This window comes from Mesoplodon mirus (assembly GCF_964341445.2).
Source record: "Mesoplodon mirus genome assembly, chromosome: 18".
Classification (NCBI taxonomy): domain Eukaryota; kingdom Metazoa; phylum Chordata; class Mammalia; order Artiodactyla; family Ziphiidae; genus Mesoplodon; species Mesoplodon mirus.
The window spans coordinates 22,992,884-23,013,355 of NC_138994.1; the positions used below are offsets into that span (position 1 = coordinate 22,992,884).

At 41.5% G+C, this 20,472-nt stretch overlaps 1 protein-coding gene and 1 long non-coding RNA gene across 9 annotated transcripts in view; one reads left to right on the forward strand and one right to left on the reverse strand.

The window, feature by feature from the left end:
• The window catches only part of ABCA6 (ATP binding cassette subfamily A member 6), a 60,353-nt gene extending 45,017 nt beyond the window's left edge, over positions 1-15,336 (forward strand). For 6 of the 8 annotated variants that reach the window (XM_082604972.1, XM_082604969.1, XM_082604973.1 and 3 more), the window contains 14 exons: positions 323-442; positions 735-812; positions 2,044-2,135; positions 3,045-3,162; positions 3,752-3,869; positions 5,000-5,091; positions 5,341-5,519; positions 6,333-6,408; positions 6,486-6,580; positions 8,069-8,188; positions 8,388-8,528; positions 10,630-10,709; positions 13,991-14,046; positions 14,179-15,336. In XM_082604972.1, coding sequence (XP_082461098.1) covers positions 323-442; positions 735-812; positions 2,044-2,135; positions 3,045-3,162; positions 3,752-3,869; positions 5,000-5,091; positions 5,341-5,519; positions 6,333-6,408; positions 6,486-6,580; positions 8,069-8,188; positions 8,388-8,528; positions 10,630-10,709; positions 13,991-14,046; positions 14,179-14,280 — 1,467 coding nt within the window. In that variant the 3' untranslated portion in view covers positions 14,281-15,336. Of the gene's footprint in view, positions 1-322; positions 443-734; positions 813-2,043; positions 2,136-3,044; positions 3,163-3,751; positions 3,870-4,999; positions 5,092-5,340; positions 5,520-6,332; positions 6,663-8,068; positions 8,189-8,387; positions 8,529-10,629; positions 10,710-13,990; positions 14,047-14,178 lie in introns of those variants that run through there. The other 2 variants (XR_014291970.1, XM_082604974.1) reach the window with 2 other exon arrangements.
• LOC309794026 lies at positions 7,133-8,024 on the reverse strand. The gene is made up of 3 exons (XR_014291971.1): positions 7,925-8,024; positions 7,422-7,701; positions 7,133-7,222 (listed from the first exon to the last, which is right to left on the reverse strand). It is a non-coding gene; the product is annotated as an uncharacterized lncRNA (long non-coding RNA).
• Positions 15,337-20,472: the final 5,136 nt, after the last annotated feature.

Sequence of the window (20,472 nt, forward strand, 5' to 3'; positions counted from 1 at the left end):
AATTAAGAAACCTATTTAAAGTCACACAAAAATTAGTGACAGACTCAGGAATAAAATTGAGGTCCAGGAAGTCTATTTGGTCATTTTAGCTTTCACCTTAATCTCTAGCTTTTTCATCTAAGGATTTTCTGTTGGAAGCTGAAGGTCATATATATTCTCATTAACAAAACCTCCTCCCTTCCCTTCTCCCTTTGAAAAGGGTGTATCTGCATATGGAAAAATTCTCACGCGTTTGATGAGAACACCTACATCTTAAATATTTTCTCAAATATCAATGGATTGAGTATGTATGACGTGTAATATATTTCAACTTGCCTTGTAGACTGCAGTCATCACGTTTGGCATCATTATAATGAATCAATTCGACTTCCGTGTCTTGATGGTTTGCATGGTATTAGTTCCCTCAATGACCTTGGGTGGATTTATAGGTTTTTTGGAAGAGGTAAGAAATGTTACCATGTCATTAATTTTGAACGTGCAGCCTATTAAAGCGCTTTGCCTAAATCTATAAAGACAGAAAGGCTAGTGTTTTCCTGGGGCTGAGCTGGGAATGGGGGGGCGGTATCTCTTTGGGGTGAGAGAAATGTTCTTAAGTTGAATTGTGGTGATGCTCTCAAAACTGTAAACTTACTAAAAAGCCTTGAATCGTACACTTAAAATGAGTGAATTTTATGGCATGAAAAGTTAACCTCAACAGTGCTATTTAAAAAGCCTTTTTTTTTTTGTCTTTGCAGAGAGCCCACAAATACCAAATAAAATATCAAGACCCAAACTATGACCTGAATGCAGCTGATCTTCTAGTATGCCTAATAGTAAGAAGGTTTTTCTATCTCATCGCCTACTTTTTGGATAGTTATCATTTACTGTAATAACTCCTTGATCTTGTCTGAAGTGTGCCAACTTTGAAAGTGTTTTTAAGAAAGTCGGATAAAGCAATTACATTCAGACATGATTCTAAATCCTAGTTATTTTTATATGCCTGAATGGACTGCGTAAGTCCAGAATTCAGTATAAAATTAGTTTTTCATGTTTATTTATCCTGTCTACTGCCCCCTCCAAATTTGAGAGAGCTTGTAAAAACACACATGCACTATAACCTAAATCCTTTGCATTAGAGATAAAAAAGCAAGTCAAAAAAAGAATGAAAGGGAAAAATGATTATACTAGTATGTTTAGGCTGAAGAAAACTACTGTCTTTGCATATGTGTCAGTACTTTTCTAGGCATAGAGCAAAACTAGAAGTCCTTGCCCTCGTGGGGCTTAAATTCTGGTGGAAGGAGGCAGGTAGTAAACTAAATAAATAACACATGCTGGGTAAGATGGGTGCTCAGGAAAGGATGAACTTTGAAAATAAACACCTGAAAGAGGCAAGGAAGCAAGCTGCAGGGAGATCACGGGAGGAGCGTTCCCATAGGAGGGGAGAGGGTGACCCTGGCTTGTTTCAGGGTCAGCCAGGAGGCCAGTGTAACCACGGGGGAGAGTGGTACGAGAGAAGGTCACAGATGTAGCAGAGACAAGTGCGGGGCGGACAGAGGAGTTACACAGAGATTCTGGGTCACGTTAAGGACCTTGAGTTTACTTTTCATGATCAAGGAGTCATCGGAGGATTTCAAGTGAAGCGATGTGCTGTGACATGCTTTAAAAGAATAGCTGTAGTTACTGTGTCGAGAATAGATGTTTGGGGCAAAGGAAGAAGAGTGAGACCCAGTAGCAAGGGGCTGTAACATCAATACTGAGCAATCACACGACCCGGGCCAGGGCGGGAGCAGCGCCAGGAGGGCTGAGGAGCCCTTGGGTTCTGGATAACTTTGAAGGTAGGAGCAGATGACATGCGCTAACAGACTGGATGTAGGCTGTATAAGAAGAAAGAAGGCAGGTTCCACCAAGCTGGGTTGTTACTGTATAACTGGAACCCTCCCCTGATTTTTAAGAATGATTCACATCTATTTTATCCAAAGACCGAAAGACCACAAATCTGATTCGAATGTTTCAATAATATTTGTGAACTTCTGCCCAAATGTAACAGTGTTCCTGTGCTCCCAGCCTTACTTTCAGGCTTTGCTTTTCATGTTTGTTCTACGATGCTTGGAAGTAAAGTGTGGAAAGAAAATAATGCAAAAGGATCCTGTTTTCAGGTTGGCATAAAACTTACTTTCATACTTAATATCGTATTTTCATATTCCTAGATAGTGGCTGCACCACTGACCTCAAATTACTGATTTATATTGACAATGTAAACAGCATGACGATTTGCATGATGGTCAATGGATTTCTGGCTGAACTGCCGGGAAATAGGAAACCCAGGCAGAGTTCTGCCACTAATGAGCTGAAGGGAGCTTTCAGCCTCTCAGAAATCTAATGAGTACTCAAATACGCCATTCTCCCATTCAAGAGGATTGCACATGCTTGACCAGAAGAGATGGGGTGGAGTCGGTTTAGCAGCATAGCTCAGAGTGCTTCACCACTGGAGGGAATCCAGGTAAAAGGTACTAGGCAAATACTGGGTGTGAGTAACGTGGGCTCAAAGTCTACAGAGAAAATGCAGGTGACCTGATTTTTTTTTTTTTTTTTTTTTTTTTTTGCGGTACGCGGGCCTCTCCCTGCTGTGGCCTCTCCCATTGCGGAGCACAGGCTCCGGACGCGCAGGCTCAGCGGCCATGGCTCACGGGCCAAGCCGCTCCACGGCATGTGGGATCTTCCCGGACCGGGGCACGAACCCGTGTCCCCTGCATCAGCAGGCGGACTCCCAACCACTGCGCCACCAGGGAAGCCCAGGTGACCTGATTTTTAAGGAAGCAGCAGGACTTGCTGACAAATTTGAAAGGGTCAAAGATGCTTATTAGGAGAATGGCAACAACACTGAGAAAGGGATTTGGCTGCTGGGACGGACCTTCTTGGCAAAAGCAGAAGCCATATTCATAGAGCCATCGTCATGACCAGTTTATTGAAAGAAAGGTCCATGGTGAAATCACCGAGAAGCTGATTCTTGATGCATCCTTGACACCTAGAAAAATCACATGTTGTGTATTTCATTTTCTCTGCAGAATTTCCCCTAAAAGTAGAGATGGTCGTCCAAATCCAGAAGAACCTGTAGACGAAGATGAAGACGTTCAGGCAGAAAGAATAAGAACGGCAACTGCCCTGACCGTTTCCACAGGGGAGGTAGAAAAGCAAGCGACAGAATGGATGTTAGCAGAGCTCTTCGAGGGCGGTCAAGAATAGGGGTTGATGTGCTGGGTTTCATTTCGAAAGTTTGCAGTTTGGTGCATTCAAGTAATTCTTAAACACGCAGGCGCCTCTTCTGAGGGTCCTGGATGCTCAGAGAACACAAATCACAGTGGTTTTATTTTTCTGAGAAAAATGGGCTTGGATATGTAGAGCTATCATTTCAAAACCAAAAATTTCATGAGTTGAAGAATTTATGTGACATTTGTTATAAAATGCCAGGCAGAGACTAAGGTTTTAAGGATTACTCTTCGATTCGATTTTGATGTGGTGGCGTTTCCAGGAGCTTAGATACTTCTGCTCGAGGAAGGCAAAGAGCTGGCTGTTTACTCAGTCCATTTAGAAGGGAGAAATATTGTCAACATCCATGAATGCATGTTACATTTGAAACAAACAATATGGGTTACAGGCAACTCAGAATGTGGTTTGGTTCATGACCTAGGGCAGGAAAGGTTCCAGCAGGGGGAACACAGAAACGTAAAGTCTCTGGAGTTTAAGAGGAAAATCACGCTGTCATCTATTCCAGAAACCAGTTATAATTGCTAGCTGTCTACACAAAGAATATGCGGGCCAGAAGAAAAGGTGCTTTTCAAGGCGGAAGAAGAAAATAGCAGCGAGAAATGTCTCCTTCTGTGTTAAAAAAGGTTTGGAAAAGTCACTTTTTAAATTTGCCATTATTTTGAGAAAGGCCCACTGAACATCTAGGTTGCAGGCCCCGTTGTACTTGCTGAAGCATTCATTCATTCATTCAACGTATATTTTTTGAGTGTGCCAGGGGCTCTTTTAGGATCTGGAAATATAATTATGAAACAAACAGGCAAGTTCCTGACCTCATGGATTTTACATCCTCAGAGGGGTCGATAAACAAAAGTGACTTATCAAGAGAAGTTTCACATGTCATGCTGGCAAGTTCTGTGTGAAGCATTCAAGTATGTGAAATGACGGGGGTGACGTGGGCTGCATACACTTAGGGTTAGGGGAGACGTTTCTTGAGCAGAGACATTTAAGCCAAGATCTAGGTGATAGGTACCAGCTATGTGAGCATGAAGAGATAAGAGAACCTCAGGCAGAGGAAACAGCAAGGACAGGGACTCAGACACAAGCACACCTTTGGAGTGGTTAAGGCACAAACAGAGGTCAGTGGATGCCTCCGTGAACAGAAGGGATGCAGTCAAAAAGGTGAGCAGGGCTCGATGAGGTGCAGCTTTGTGAAAAACAGCAGGGTTTAGGTTTTGTACCAAGTTAGTGGAATGCCACCAGAGGGTTTTTAGAGGCTTTTTGCCACCATTTAATTGGCACTTTGAAAAATATTACACCCTGGTTATTGTTTGTTCATGAATTTGGGTGGTGGACAAGTCAAGAGGCTTTCATACCAGTTCAGATGAAAGATGATAGTGACACAGACACAAGTGGTGGAATTTGGGATGGAGAAAATGTCCCCGACTTCCCAAGTTTAGCAATGTACTTAGGTACTCAACACATCAGCCATCTGCTATAAAAAAAAATATCTGGGCAGGTTTTTTCACTGAAAACGTAATCTGAAAAAAAAAAAAAACCTATGTATGGATAGCAAATAACAATCACTAAGCTTTTTCAAAAATGTTTTATATAATTATAGGGGTTAAAGAACATGTTTTGGTGACATGGATTACATATACATTATAAATTTCAAAATGGTACTGAGGGATGCACATATAACTCAGAAACTTACTGAAGAAACAGGTTTATGTTATTCTTTTACTTCCAATATTGATAATGGGTGATTCTCTTTCAGGTGAAATTCTGGGATTGCTAGGACCTAATGGCGCTGGTAAAAGCTCATCTATTAGAATGATATCTGGGGTCATGAAGCCAACAGCTGGAGAGGTAGTGAAAATGAAGAAATTGTTTCCATTCCCAAAATAGACATGTTATAATATATATGGGTTATATCCTTGTAAGACTGTACTTTTATTAGTTTAAATAGTTTTTTATAGTAAATATATGAAGTAATTTCTGTAATATTTCTTTGATGCTCAAAAAATTTGGGTGTTTATTAGCTACAAGTCAGTTTCTTGAGTAATCATGTGATTGGAGAAAAGCTTGCACGTTTCTGAAACCAGTTCACTTTCTTAGGTGGAACTGACCGGATACGGTTCGGTTTTGGATCATCAGGGGGATGGCGGCATCCGGTTCCTGGGGTACTGTCCCCAGGAGAACGTGCTGTGGCCCAACCTGACAGCGCGTGAACATCTGGAGGTGTTCGCTGCAGTGAAAGGGCTGTGTAAAGTGGACGCCAGCATTGCCATTTCACGGTACTGTGCGGTCATGAGGTTTCTCTGTGCCGAGATGCAGGGAGGCTGTACCATCACAAATAGAGTGGAGAGTAGGAATGATGTCTGCACCTTTCAGGGAGCGTCAGGGGTAGAGCAGGGATGGAGGACAGGGTCTTGTTTCCTGCATCCCTGACTGAGGGATCTTTAAAAACAAATAATTCCATAGAATAATTGTCAATGTCAAATGATACCATATGATATCACTTATATGCGGAATCTATCAATAAAATACGACATAAGTGAACTTATCCATGAAGCAGAAGCAGACTCACAGACATAGAGAACAGACTGGTGGTTGCCAAGGGGGAGGGGAGGTGGGGGAGGGATGGATTTGGAGTTTGGGATTAGCAGATGCAAACTATTATATACAGGATGGATGAACAACAAGGACCTACCGTATATAGCACAGGGAACTATATTCAATGTCCTGTGATAAACCAGAATGGAAAAGAATCTGAAAAAGAATGGATATATGTATATGAACTGAATCACTTTGCTGTACAGCAGAAATTAACACATTGTAAATCAACTGTACTTCAATACAATACATTTTGAAAATGTTAAATGAGTGAATAATCATGAATAATCATCTATTTCAGTTAGAATTCTAGTTAGTTTCAAAATTTTTTTATGAGATGAAAATCTTTCACGTTCCAAATAAACTTTTTTCTTTGATCATCACTTTTGAGAATAATAGCGCCAAGGAGGGAACTCCAGTGCTGTAACCCTTGCATGTGAATTGCCTTTCCCCAAATACTCTTGATCTCATAGTCTCATCCTGTTTTCCATCAGATTGGTGGACGCCTTCAAACTGCGCGAACAGCTGAATGTTCCAGTGCAGAAATTAACAGCAGGAGCCGCTAGAAAGGTCTGTGTGGTGCAGGGTGTTATTCTGAGAGCTGACGGGCTGGTGGCAGCAAATAGCGGTGTTTCTCTGCATTTCAGTTGTGTTTTGTGCTGAGCATCCTGGGAGATCCACCTGTCCTGCTTCTGGATGAGCCGTCTACAGGCTTGGATCCAACAGAGCAGCGGCACATGTGGTGAGAAGTTACCAGCCTCAGAGCCAGGAGGACAAACCTTATGTACAAGTAGCATTTTAAACTGATCTTGGAAAAGCAAATCCACTGGTTCCTAACTGAGTGGAAACAATCCACATTATTAGGAAAACAAATATTTAACAGGTGGATTCTCTAATAGTGCATTATACCCATGTAGTATTCACATGGAAAAAAAAAAAACCTCTCGATATTTTGTTGAAGTTTTAGGTCTTGCAATTTGGAATGTATTTTAATTTTGCCAATTATTGAGATGTCTATAACAGTTGCCTTAGAAACTATTAACTTGCTGATACATTTTCCTCATTTCCTTTTTTTCCGCTTTCACCAAATCTGTCAAATTTGTTGATCCAGGTTTTCCTAGTTTTTAAATTCTTTTTACTTTCCTATGTAGGACTTTCTATTTGGAATTATAAAATTCTCCAGTCCACTTTCGTATTTGTGACTGTCCAGTATTTTCCCAACTTTTGTTTTAAATCAAATTTCATTTATTTATTTATTTAATCTTTTTGGCCGTGCTGCACGGCTTGCGGGATCTTAGTTCCCCGACCAGGGATTGAACCCGTGCCCCCTGCAGTGGAGGCACGGAGCCCTAACCACTGGACCACCAGGGAAGTCCCTCTCAACCTTTTTTTTTTTGCGGTATGCGGGCCTCTCACTGTTGTGGCCTCTCCTGTTGCAGAGCACAGGCTCTGGACGTGCAGGCTCACGGGCCCAGCCGCTCCACGGCATGTGGGATCCTCCCAGACAGGGGCACGAACCCGTGTCCCCTGCATCGGCAGGCAGACTCTCAACCACTGCACCACCAGGGAAGCCCCCTCTCAACTTTTTAAAAGAACTTTGTTATGGAAATGTTATACAAATGGATAGGGAATTATCTATGAATCTATTAAACCAGTTATTTGCATAAGGCCAATCTTCCTTCATCTTTACCCTCTGCCACTTCTTTTCCCTACTGTCCAGTTATTTTGAAGCAAATACTAGGCAGTGTCTCCTTCATGTATAAACAGTTCAGTTAGTTTCTCCAAAAGAAATGGAGTTTTTTTTTTAACTTAACCAGAATACCATTAGCACACCTAAAACTATTTTAAAACTTTTATCAAAACCTTCTCACGGGCTTCCCTGGTGGCGCAGTGGTTGAGAGTCCGCCTGCCGATGCAGGGGACACAGGTTCGTGCCCCGGTCCGGGAAGATCCCACATGCCGCGGAGTGGCTGGGCCCGTGGGCCATGGCTGCTGAGCCTGCGCGTCCGGAGCCTGTGCTCCACAACGGGAGAGGCCACAACAGTGAGAGGCCCGCGTACCGCAAAAAAAAAAAAAAAACAAAAACCTTCTCAGTATTCACATTTCCCTGTTTCTTTTTTAATTAGGATTTAAATATGATCCATAAATTGTATTTTATCTATAAAATTTCCCTTCTATCTCTTTTTTCCTACACTTAAAAAAAATGGTGTTAATATTGGGGCTCATTCAGGCAGACGATCCAGACAGCCATTAAAAACACGGAGAGGGGCGCCCTCCTGACCACCCATTACCTGGCCGAGGCCGAGGCCCTGTGTGACCGTGTGGCCATAATGGTGTCCGGAAGGCTGAGGTGGGTGTCTTTCCAGAGCCTGCACTTGACTTTCTAAACAAGATTTGCTATGAAAACGGCAAAAATCACTGTCATCAGCTGAAGCTCTTCCTTTCCTCTGCCTCAGGGACACCCTCTCCCTACATTCGAAATTTAAGAATAACATGAAAAAATTTCAGGGGCAAGATTTTTTCCAGCATGTTTTCCTCTTTGCTCACAGATGCATCGGTTCCATCCAACACCTGAAAAACAACCTTGGCAAGGAGTACATTCTCGAACTAACAGTGAAGGAAACTTCTCAAGTGCCGTTGGTCCACACCGAGGTTCTGAAGCTTTTCCCGCACGCTGCACAGCAGGAGAGGTGAAAGGAGCTTTTGATTGTGGATGAACGTGTTGGCTTTTCCCATCAATGCGTTTTTTTTCCTGCTCTGTGAGAAGTTCAGGGCTACTTGACTTCACAGTCAAGTGAGGGTCCTCAAAAATGGATTTGTCTTCCAGATTATGGTTTTTGGGAGCTACCCAGAAAGCTGTGCCCCCAAGGGAGACTTGGGGACACCCGGCCTGGGCCTCCTCAGCCATCCAAGGCTGGTCCCCAGCTCTGCAGGGGGACTTGGGAAAAACGGGGGAAAGGATTTCTGATGACTTGGAGCTACACAAGACTGCAGCGGGGCCCATGACACCTTCCTTAGGCTTCTCTAAATGATGTAAATAGTTACAATTTTAAAGACGCAACTATTTAGGATGAACCATCCTCATCGGAAACAAACAGCAACTGAGACCATCAAAGAGTTTCCCTTTCATGGAGTTTTCACGCCTCAAAATGTAGAATAGAGGGCTTCCCTGGTGGCGCAGTGGTTGAGAATCTGCCTGCTAATGCAGGGGACACGGGTTTGAGCCCTGGTCTGGGAGGATCCCACATGCCGCGGAGCAGCTGGGCCCATGAGCCACAACTACTGAGCCTGTGCGTCTGGAGCCTGTGCTCCGCAACAAGAGAGGCCGAGACAGTGAGATGCCCACGCATCACGATGAAGAGTGACCCCCGCTTGCCACAACTAGAGAAAGCCCTCGCACAGAAACAAAGACGCAACACAGCAAAAATAAATTAATTAATTAATAAACTCCTACCCCCAACATCTTAAAAAAAAAAAAATGTAGAATAGAAAGGCATATGTGTGTGAGCACGTAGGAATATGGGTGTTGTTCTTCCAAGGGGAGGGCAGGGCCGTGGAGCAGGAACTGAGTTTGAATCTCGTTGGGGGGATAAGCACAGCAAAAAAGCAGGACATAACAGTGGCTGTTTTCCTTTTGGCACAGTTCAAACGCAATGGAATTATCTAAGGGATACGCCAGGGCACGTAATTCAGTCCTATTCCCAGACCCTCAGGGTCACAAATCCAAGAAGCGGTTTTGATGAATAGATGGAAAGGTCATGGGGGCGGGGGAAGGCTGGGCTGAAGAGGGCCCGACCGGGAGGCCTGGCAGCTTTAGGGCTGCCTGGGAGCATGGGGCCGGAGGTCGTACGGCCAGGAGTAGCACAAGGAGACACGGCAGAAGTCAGTTCCGGCTCGTCCTCTCCTTTGAGGTGTCAACTACAGATTGGCACTTGCCATCTGCCTCTACAAGGGTTAAATCGTGAACTGCTGCAGCTGTTGACTTTCAACGACCCCGGAAAGGAATTCAGGGTGGAGATCAGGAATGAGGCGCTCTGTGCTCTGGGAAAAACTGGCAGAACAGGTCTTGAGATAGATATTTTCAGAAGATTTTATGAGCCCAATTCTTACATCTCCTATCTAGAAAAGCACTAAAATCCTTCATGGTGACGTCTGCTCCGCGTGACTAGCAGAAACCTGCAAAAAATATGTGCTCGATTGCATGGACTCCCCCTCACCAAAATCACATACATACTGACCTTCCCCCCTGCCTCTCTGGAGCAGTTTCTCAGAGCTCTCTGAAATGCTGTCTCCCGGGCTAGAGTCCTCACGCTGCCCCAAATAAAACTGAACTCACAACTTTCACGTTGTGCATTTTTAAGTCAGCAGATGTCAGGAACGTTTTGTTTAAAGGGATTGGAATCCCAACACTATTATGACTCTCAGTCTCAACTTTGTATCTTTCCTTCACTTTCTGGTGACAAGGATGAAATGTTAAGTTGGGGTTCGTTCCACCCTAATTGGAACTAACCAAAGGGATTCATTCAGCATATCTGTGTTCCACAAGAAAAAGGTTTGCACAGACTGAGCATAAGAGTAATTATACTGGATCATTTCCAAACACCAGCCACCAAAGCCACTGTAAGAAATGTCCATTGATAAATTATTTTATCTGTTTCAGATTGAAACCATACATTAATTTGCATTAATTTTATTTTAAAAAGGAAATTGCTGTTAATGTCAACATTTATTTTGAATGTCATTTTGTTCCCTTGAAACTCAAGGTCAAGTGTGACATTTTTCTATTTCTAGGTATTCCTCCTTCTTGGCCTATAAACTGCCCATGGAGGATGTTCACCCTCTATCTCAGGCCTTTCACAAATTAGAAGCAGGTAAGAATGACCATTTTTAAATAAAACTTTTGAAGAATTAATCCAAAATTAGATAATATTTTTGGATTTAACTTTATTTTTTTCATTTTTTAATTAAGGTACAGTTTATTTACATTATATTAGTTTTAGGTGTACAACATAATGATTCAAAATTTTTATAGATTATACTCCATTTAAAGTTATTATAAAATGTAGGCTATATTCCCTGTTCTGTACGATATATCCTTGCAGCTTATTTATTTTATACATAGTAGTTTGTACCTCTAATCCCCTACCTTTATCATGCCTCCACCCCTCTTCCGTCTCCCGACCGGTAACCACTAGATTGTTCTCTAGATCTGTGAGTCTATTTGTGAAATGTTTCGTTATATTCATTTGTTGTATTTTTAGATTCCATACATAAGTGATAACATACAGTATTTGTCTTTGACTTACTTTACTAAGAATAATGCCCTCCAGGTCCATCCATGTTGCAAATGGCAAAATTTCTTTTCTTTTTTTTTTTCCTGTGGCCGAGTAGTATTCCATTCTGTATAGATATGTACCACATCTTCTTTATCCATTCATCTGCAGATGGACACTTAGGTTGTTTCCATATCTTGGCTACTGTAAATAATGCTGTTATGAACACTGGGGTGCATGGATCTTTTCAAATCGCTATTTTTGTTTTCTTTGGATATATGCCCAGGAGTGGGATTGCTGGATCATATGGTAGCTCTAGTTTTAGTTCTTTGAGGAACCTCCATACTGTTCTCCATAGTGGCTACACCAATTTACATTCCCACCAACAGTGCAAGAGGGTTCCTTTTTCTCCACACCCTCTCCAGCATTTGTTATTTGTGGTCTTTTTGATGATACCCATTCTGACAAGTGTGAGGTGATATCTCATTGTGGTTCTGATTTGCATTTCTCTGATGATTAGTGATGTTGAGTATCTTTTCATATGCCTGTGACCATCTGTCTGTCTAGTTTGGAAAAATGTCTATTCAGGTCTTCTGCCTATTTTTTAATCAAGCTGTTTGTTTGGGTTTTTTTGGTTTTATATGAGCTGTTTATACATTTTAGATTTTAACCCCTTTTCAGTCATATCAAAAAGACCCCAAATAGCCAAAGCAATCTTGAGAAAGAAAAATGGAGCTAGAGGAATCAGGTTGCCTGACTTCAGACTATACTACAAAGTATAGTACGGTAATCAAGACAGTATGGTACTGGCACAAAAACAGAAATATAGATCAATGGAACAGGATAGAAAACCCAGATATAAACCCACGCACCTATGGTCACCTAATCTATGACAAAGGAGGCAAGGGTATACAATGGAGAAAAGACAGTCTCTTCAATAAGTGGTGCTGGGAAAACTGGACAGCTACACGTAAAAGAATGAAATTAGAACACTCCCTAACACCATACAAAAATAAACTCAAAATGAATTAAAGACCTAAATGTAAGGCCAGACACTATTAAACTCTTAGAGGAAAATATAGGAAGAACGCTCTTTGACATAAATCACAGCAAGATCTTTTTTGACCCACCTCCTCGAGTAATGAAAATAAAAACAAAAATAAACCAATGGGACCTAATGAAACTTGAAAGCTTTTGCACAGCAAAGAAAACTATAAATGAAATGAAAAGACAGCCCTCAGAATGGGAGAAAATATTTGCAAACGAAGCAACTGACAAGGGATTAATCTCCAAAATATACAAACAGCTCATGCAGCTCAATATCCAAAAAACAAACAACGCAATCAAAAAAAAAAGGATGGAAGACCTAAATAGACATTTCTCCAAATAAGACATACAGATGGCCAAGAGGCACATGAAAAGATGCTCAATATCACTAATTATTAGAGAAGTGCTGATCAAAATTACAATGACGGGCTTCCCTGGTGGTGCAGTGGTTAAGAATCCGCCTGCCAATGCACGGGACACAGGTTTGAGCCCTGGTCTGGGAAGATCCCACATGCCACAGAGCAGCTAAGCCCGTGCACCACAACTACTGAGCCTGCACTCTAGAGCCCGTGAGCCACAGCTACTGAGCCCGCATGCCACAACTACTGAAGCCTGCGTGCCTAGAGCCTGTGCTCCACAACAAGAGAAGCCACCACAATGAGAAGCCCGTGCACTGCAATGAAGAGTAGCCCCTGCTCGCCACAACTAGAGAAAGCCCACACACAGCAATGAAGACCCAATGCAGCCAAAATAATAATAATAATAATAATAATAAATAATTTTTTAAGTTTAAAAAAGAAACTACAAGGAAGTATCACCTCACACCAGTCAGAATTGCCATCATCAAAAAATCTACAAACAATAAATTCTGGAGAGGGTGTGGAGAAAAGGGAACCTTCTTGCACTGTTGGTGGGAATGAAAATTGGTACAGCCGCTATGGAGAACAGTATGGAGGTTCCTTAAAAAACTAAAAATAGAACTACCATATGACCCAGCAATCCCACTACTGGACATATGCCCTGAGAAAATCATAATTCAAAAAGACACATGCAGCCCAATGTTCATTGCAGCACTATTTGCAATAGCCAGGACACAGAAGCAACCTTAATTTCCATAAACAGATGAATGGATAAAGAAGATGTGGTACATATATACAATGGAACATTACTCAGCCATAAAAAGGAACGAAATAGGGTCATTTGTAGAGACATGGATGAACTTAGAGACTGTCATACAGAGTGAAGTAAGTCAGAAAAAGAAAAATAAATATCGTATATTAATGCATATATGTGGAATCTAGAAAAATGGTACAGATAAACCTATTTGCAGGACAGGAATAGAGATGCAGATGTGTGGACACGGGGCCGGGGGGAGGGGGGATGAATTGGGTGATTGGGAATGACATATATACACAGCCATGTGTAAAATAGTTAGCTAGTGGGAACCTGCTGTAGAGCACAGGGAGGTCAGCTCAGTGCTCTGTGGTGACCTAGGTGGGAAGGATGGTGGCGGGGGGAGGGAGGCCCAAGAGGGAGGGGATATATGTATATGTACAGCTGATTCACTTCGTTGTACAGCAGAAACTAATACAACATTGTAAAGCAACTATACCCCAATAAAAAAAACAATAAATAATTATAACATCAACAAAAAATATGTATTTATACTGATGCTATGACTTTTCACTACTACATTCTTTCACCAAGCATTTGTTCATTCAGCTCTATATTCCATTTATATCAATTATTGGCAGTTTTGTTTCAGATGACTTTGAAAAGATGGTTGGTAGTAAATAAATTGTAAGCATCTACTACTGGTCTTTTTTTTTCAGTGAAACATAACTTTAACCTGGAAGAATATAGCCTCTCTCAGTGCACCTTGGAAAAGGTGAGTCAGCCTGTATGGTTTGGTATCATCCCTGTAAATTTCACATGAAAGTAGCATGCATGCTTTCTGTTTATTTAGAAGACAATCAACAGCTTGCTAATTCTTTGTGCTTCTTCTCTGGCACCTGTTTAGGTGTCCTTAGAGCTTTCTAAGGAGCAGGACCTGGGAAATTTTGATAAAGAGGTTGATACAACCATGAGATGGAAACTCCTTCCTCATTCAGAAGACCCTTGAAGCCTCAAGCCTAATCGCTCTTTTTTGACGTCTTATAAGCTTATGTCATATGTAATAATTAGCGTGTATAATTTAAAAATTACTAACATCAATATTAGGTATATTTTGTATATTTAGTCAATAAATGAATAAATTTTAAAAATTATTCTTCCCTTTAACTTTTGGAGTGGTAGAAGATCTATGATAAAGGCAATACAAAGTATTAATAAAGATACCTGAAGAGCCATGTATAGGGTGTTGTGAAAATAAAGCCACACATATGGAATTTTTTGAAATATGGCTTTTTTAGAAGTATGACGACTTTCTAAAATTCCCTTGCTGACAAAGGTGAGGGATGTATTCAACAGCTAGAAACTGCATGATTGTTGCAGACCAGTTTGTGATACACTGGGTGAATGAGTTTGCTTTAATACACAGGTACAACCCAGGGTCTTCCTCTGAAACCTCTTCAGAAATTGTTTTAAAAGTCACAGGATTAGGAGTTCCTTGTATTCACAAATGAACAAGCATGTGCTTTGGAAAAGTAGTTCAAATATACCTTTTGAAAACAATGAGAATCACAGCAATATTTGTTCAGATTTTCAAAAATTTGAATATGTTCTTATGATTGTGGGGGACACTGATTTCCTGTATCACCTGATCAATAGTTTTCTGTGTATTTACTGCTATTTTAAGAAGATATATGCACACATGTGTGCATATCTTTTGTATTACTCAAAGTCTGTGCCAGCTTTACATATTATTTTATTTTTTTCCTTAAACAATAGCTATTTCATTTTGAATATCATCAGAAAATTTTTTGAAGACAAAGCAGTATTCTTGCTGCTTTCTGAGGGTGATATGTTACATAACTTTTTAAAAAATTGTTATGCTCATAGAAGAAAATGTGTATAATAGAGAAAAATATAGAAATTGAATGTACTGAATAAAAGAGTCACTACCATTCCTCCATACCCCCAAATCAACTATTTCCTTTTTCCTTTAGTGCATTTTTTACATGGTTGGAATCATGATAGTACATATAATTTTCTGATTAAATACAGATGTGTATTTGCTGATATAACATTGAAATTGGTTTAATTTACTTTTAAACTTATGGTGAGGTTGCAGCTTTATATGTTTGCATTTTATTTTGTGTTAATTATTTGTATTCTTTGTTCATCTATCATTGTACTTTAATCTTTTTCTTATCCATTTTATAAACTTTTTACATGGTTAAAAATTTTATCTGTATATTTTACGTATATCATAATTATATCTGGAACATTATGTTTCCAAATCTATGATAAATCATTTATAGTTTACTGTTTACTCAGGAGCCCTTAGTACCCTACAAAAGTAAATCCATATCACAATGAGATCTGATTTTAAATTATTTCTAAAACTCAAGCAATAGGGGCTTCCCTGGTGGCGCAGTGGTTGAGAGTCCGCCTGCCGATGCAGGGGACACGGGTTCGTGCCCCGATCCCGGAAGATCCCACATGCCGCGGAGCGGCTGGGCCCGCGAGCCATGGCTGCGGAGCCTGTGTGTCCGGAGCCTGTGCTCCGCAACAGGAGAGGCCACAGCAGTGAGAGGCCCGTGTACAGCAAAAAAAATAAATAAATAAATAAATAAATAAAACTCAAGCAATAAATAATCCTGTCTTGCTCAACTGTATAACACCACAACATATACAATCATTTTACATAACAGTATGATGAAATCTTTACTTACACTCTTTATAAATAATATATTTTCTTAACTGTTATAGAAATATGTTTACAAAGTACTGAATAACCAATATCAGATGTAGTACTATGAATATTTTAAAAGATTAATCTGGATGTAGTTTGCTAAAACCATCATAATACAGTTGTTTTTGAAGATATTAACTTTTGTTTTTATTGGGATTGTGCTCAAGAGCAGGTGAATGTGTTCCAAAAGAGAAGGTCATTAGAATAAAACAAAGGAAGGGATTTTTTTTAAAAAAGGATAGAGAGTTTGTACCATCTCTAATTTTATGGTGGACAGATCTTGTACTGGGTTTGTTCTCTGTTTGCCTAACATCCCCTTCCAGGGGAAGCTGACCTCCCCTTCTTTGCATCACAATTCCCTTCTTTGATGGATGGCTTCCAGTTGGGTTTGACCAACCCAACAGAAAGTAGCAGCAAGAGACAGGAAGAGAAAGATCAGAGGGTCTCTCTCCTCCTCCCGCTGCTGTAGTTTCAGCTCTCAAGCAGTAGATGCATCTTTCCAGGCCTATAGTCTTTGTCCCCCTCGGGTTACACCCACTTGCTTCTGCCCCCCGCTCCCCCGCCGCCCCGTACTATTGACCCCAGGACGCCTCTTTCACCTAGTCCACACTCGGCCACCAGCAATTCATCAAAATCGCCATTTAAGTGTTTGCTCCTACCACCTTATGGTTCCAGTGGCTTCTGCTCCACGTAAGCTGATCTTGGCTGTGATACTCTGTATTCACTTGTGGAAAAAAATAAGAAATATATACCTTGATCTCTGCCCCTGGTTTCTGCTAATATTTGGTCTTTGAGCTTCTAAACCCTCATAATTTCCTGAGCAATAGGAGTGTGTGACACAGAGCTCCTAAGTTCCTCGGAATTTCCTGGGTGATAAGTGCATCTTTTATTCTAATGTGGCAATTCTTGGTGGGCTCCTGGATGGGGCTAGTCACCAGAAAGACTAAGCTATGATGAAAAACTTGGTACTTTCAGCCTCATCTCCCATTCTCTGGAGAGGGGAGTGGGGTTGTACATTGAGTTCATAATTGATCATGCCTACCTGATGAGGCCTCCATAAAAATCCCAAAAGTACTGGGTCCAGAGAACTTCTGGGTTGGTGAGCACGCCCACATGCCAGGAGGGTGGTACACCCCAGCTCCTGCGCTCAGGACCCTTCCAGACCCTATGAATCCCTTCATTTGGCTATTTATTTGAATCCTTTATCACATTCTTTTTATATAATAAACCTGTAAACATAAGTAAGTTTCCCTGAGCTCTGTGAGCTGTGCTGGCAAATTGTTGAACCCAAGGTGGGGAGTCACAGGAAGCCCAGTTTATAGCCAGTTTGTCAACAGCACAGGTGACCAGCTGAGGACTTGTCATTAGCATCTGTAGTAGGAGTAGTTTTGTGGGACTGAGGCTTAACCTGTGGGATCTGACAATAACCAGAGAGCTAGTGCTAGAACTACACTGAATTGAATTGAATTCTCCAACATCCAGGTGGTGGTGGAGAGTTGCTCACTATGCCTCAAAACCCACACATTTGGTGGCCAGACGTGAAGTGTGCAGGCAAAAGAAAACAGGGTATTTTTCCAAGACATTTGGTGTCAGTGAAGTGGAATTTGCTAGAACGGCTCTGGCTCATGGAAATATGTGGGTTGGGAAAAGAAAGAATGCAAGGGTGGGGGATGGGGAACCTTTGGTCCCTGATAGCTACCCCCATCACCCACGGTATAAACATCAGCTACCAAAGGTAACACCAGTGGAATTAGAGATGAGAGTAGACACAGTGGTTCATTGGACATGCAAGGATATGCAGAACAATAAGTATGCTAAACATACAATCCCTATGTTATTATTATCTATAGTAGCTAAAGTGAGAGAAAGTGCTGAGCTGGACCTTGATGCTGGACCAAGCTCAGCTTTGGGTCAGTCTTAGCTTTGACTGCTAACCTCAAAGCTGCCTGCAAAGGGAAGAATCATGCCAGGAAAGTACCTCTGTGGCCTCCAGTCTCCAAAAAAGGAACTCAGTGTGGTGGAGGGGAAAAAAACAAGAAACTACCGAGGCAGGGGGTATAGTGTGAAGTTGTCTCACTTTGTGGATTGGTATCATCAGCTTCCTGAAGAACCTTGACTCAAATGGATTGTGAGAGTGACTAATTTGGGGGCTGTGTCTTTGGTTTTGAGGGCTGCAGAGGGGAAGGGCGTGGTGCGGTCTTACAGGACCTGCAGCTCACAATTGAACACTCACAGATGGCTATATGTGATCCAGACACACAGAGGGTTATTCTTGAGGGAATGGCCAGCATGGTGGATGGGATAAAAGCCACCATAAAATGCATTTATCCTGAAAAGGGTGACTGCCCAACTGCCCCAGGAAATGCCTGGTGGAATCTCAGATGAGACAGTTGATATGCTTCAAATGCTAGTGAGATTGGGTTTATGAAGACTGAGACATTCACCCACTGAATATGCCTTTTACCAGGTCACAGTAAATGCAGTGGTTAAGGGGGTGTCTTTTACATGGGCCCCCCATGTGACATTGTTCTTGAAAAATCCAACAGTTTGAGAAGCTTTATCTGATTTGCTGTCTCTTCCCCATAGGGATCTATCTTACTGATACCAAGGTCACTAAAGAGAAAATGAGGAGAGACAGAAAGAAGAGTCAAGGAACTTGACCTAGGAGGGGGCAAGTTTTCAAGAATGAGAAATGAGATGAATGTGGTGGACGTGGGTGGTGTCAATGCAGCACTACAGAAGGCTGGGTGGACCAGTGGGACCCCAACATCAGAAGGCCCCAAAGAAGTTCACTCCATTTACCCCAGTTTGGAAGAATTAAAAAAAAAAACAGAAGGCAAACATTATGATGAGATACCCCACCCAGAATGGCCTGGGATATTGGCTAAGCAGATTAATTAGCATAAAGACTGAAAGAGAGGCCAGAATCTTCTGGTCCTACCTGGTGGGGATCCAAGGCCACATGCCATGTGTGGGTTACCGGCCAGAAAGGGGGAGAGACTTTTCTGGGACTCCTTAACCTAAGAGTCCAGTGTACTGTGATTGGAAACCTGTTGAAGTCTTAAAGGCAGCTAAATTTAGATAGGGAGGATAAGAAGATGCAAAGATTGATGGGATTAAGGTGAAAATGTAGGAAAAAATTAAATTTTTGAGCAAAGTTCACGTGAAGTGATCAAGTCTCCGTTACCTGAATATATCAATATTATTGGGATGGATATTATGTCTGACTGGAGATTGCTTTATCTACCTAATATTATAGACAGAAAGCACGCAAGTCCACCCTCAGGCCTGTCTTAACTGGATGCACTGAATGGGAACCAGTAGAACTGCCTGAACCCACACAGGTAGGTAATTTAAAACAATATAGAGTAGTTGGTGGCCGAAAAGCGATTACCACTTTAACTAATGACATGCTAGAAGCTAGAGTTCTGGGACCAATGAATTCTCTGTCCCGTGACAAAGGCTGGTAGCTCATGGAGACTAACAGCAGAGGTTATTCTAAATAAAGTTGCATGGCGATAGCCTCAGCAGTTCTGGACATGATTTCAACCACACACACACACACAAATACAACAAGCTAGAGGAGACTTGTACTTAGTAATTGTCTTTGCAAACACTTTCTTCTCCATTTCAGTCTGGCAAGAGAGCCAGCTGTAGTTCAGGTTCACAGCAGAAGGATCCCAAGTTGTTTACTGTGCTCTTGTGGGTTATCTAAACTCACCAGCTTCCTGTCATAATTTAGTCACAAGGGATTTGGACTTGATGGGGGTCTCCAGTGTAATAAGACACCATATTGATGATGTTATGATAATATTGGAAATTGAAGACACCATATTAATGATGTCATGAGTTCAATGTAATGGTGACTCATATAGCCAACCAAGGCTGGATTAATAAATCCAGCAAAAGTCCAAGAACCTGCCCTGACAGTAAAATCCTTAAGAGTAACTTGGGCAGGAGCCACCAGGATATTCCATGAGCAACTAAAAATAAACTGCTGCTGTTCCCCACCCCTAGGACCAAACAAGAAGCATGGCATTTGGTTTATTGGATTTGGGGAATGCATATTCCACGTCTGGGAATATTGTTAGTCCTGTGCATAAGACCACCCTAAAGAAAGCCATATTTGAGTGTAGACCCAAACAAAAGCAGGCCATGTCTGAATTTTAAAAAGCAGTTCATCTCTTAACACCTTTGGGCCCCTATGAGTCCAGATTTCAGGGCTGTGGTTTGCCCTGAGACCTCACTCTTGATGGGTCCAAAACACATCACTGATTTTCAGTTTGCTCAACTTTTTCTTGTCATTAGGATGGGAATGATGACTTCCAAGCTCTCCACATGTCAGAGGTGAAGGAACTGAACCTTAAATTTTATTGATTTCTAATGAAATAACATCTAAATTTAAATACCCACTTGGGGCTAGTGGCTGCCATATTGGACAATGTACTTTTAATCAGT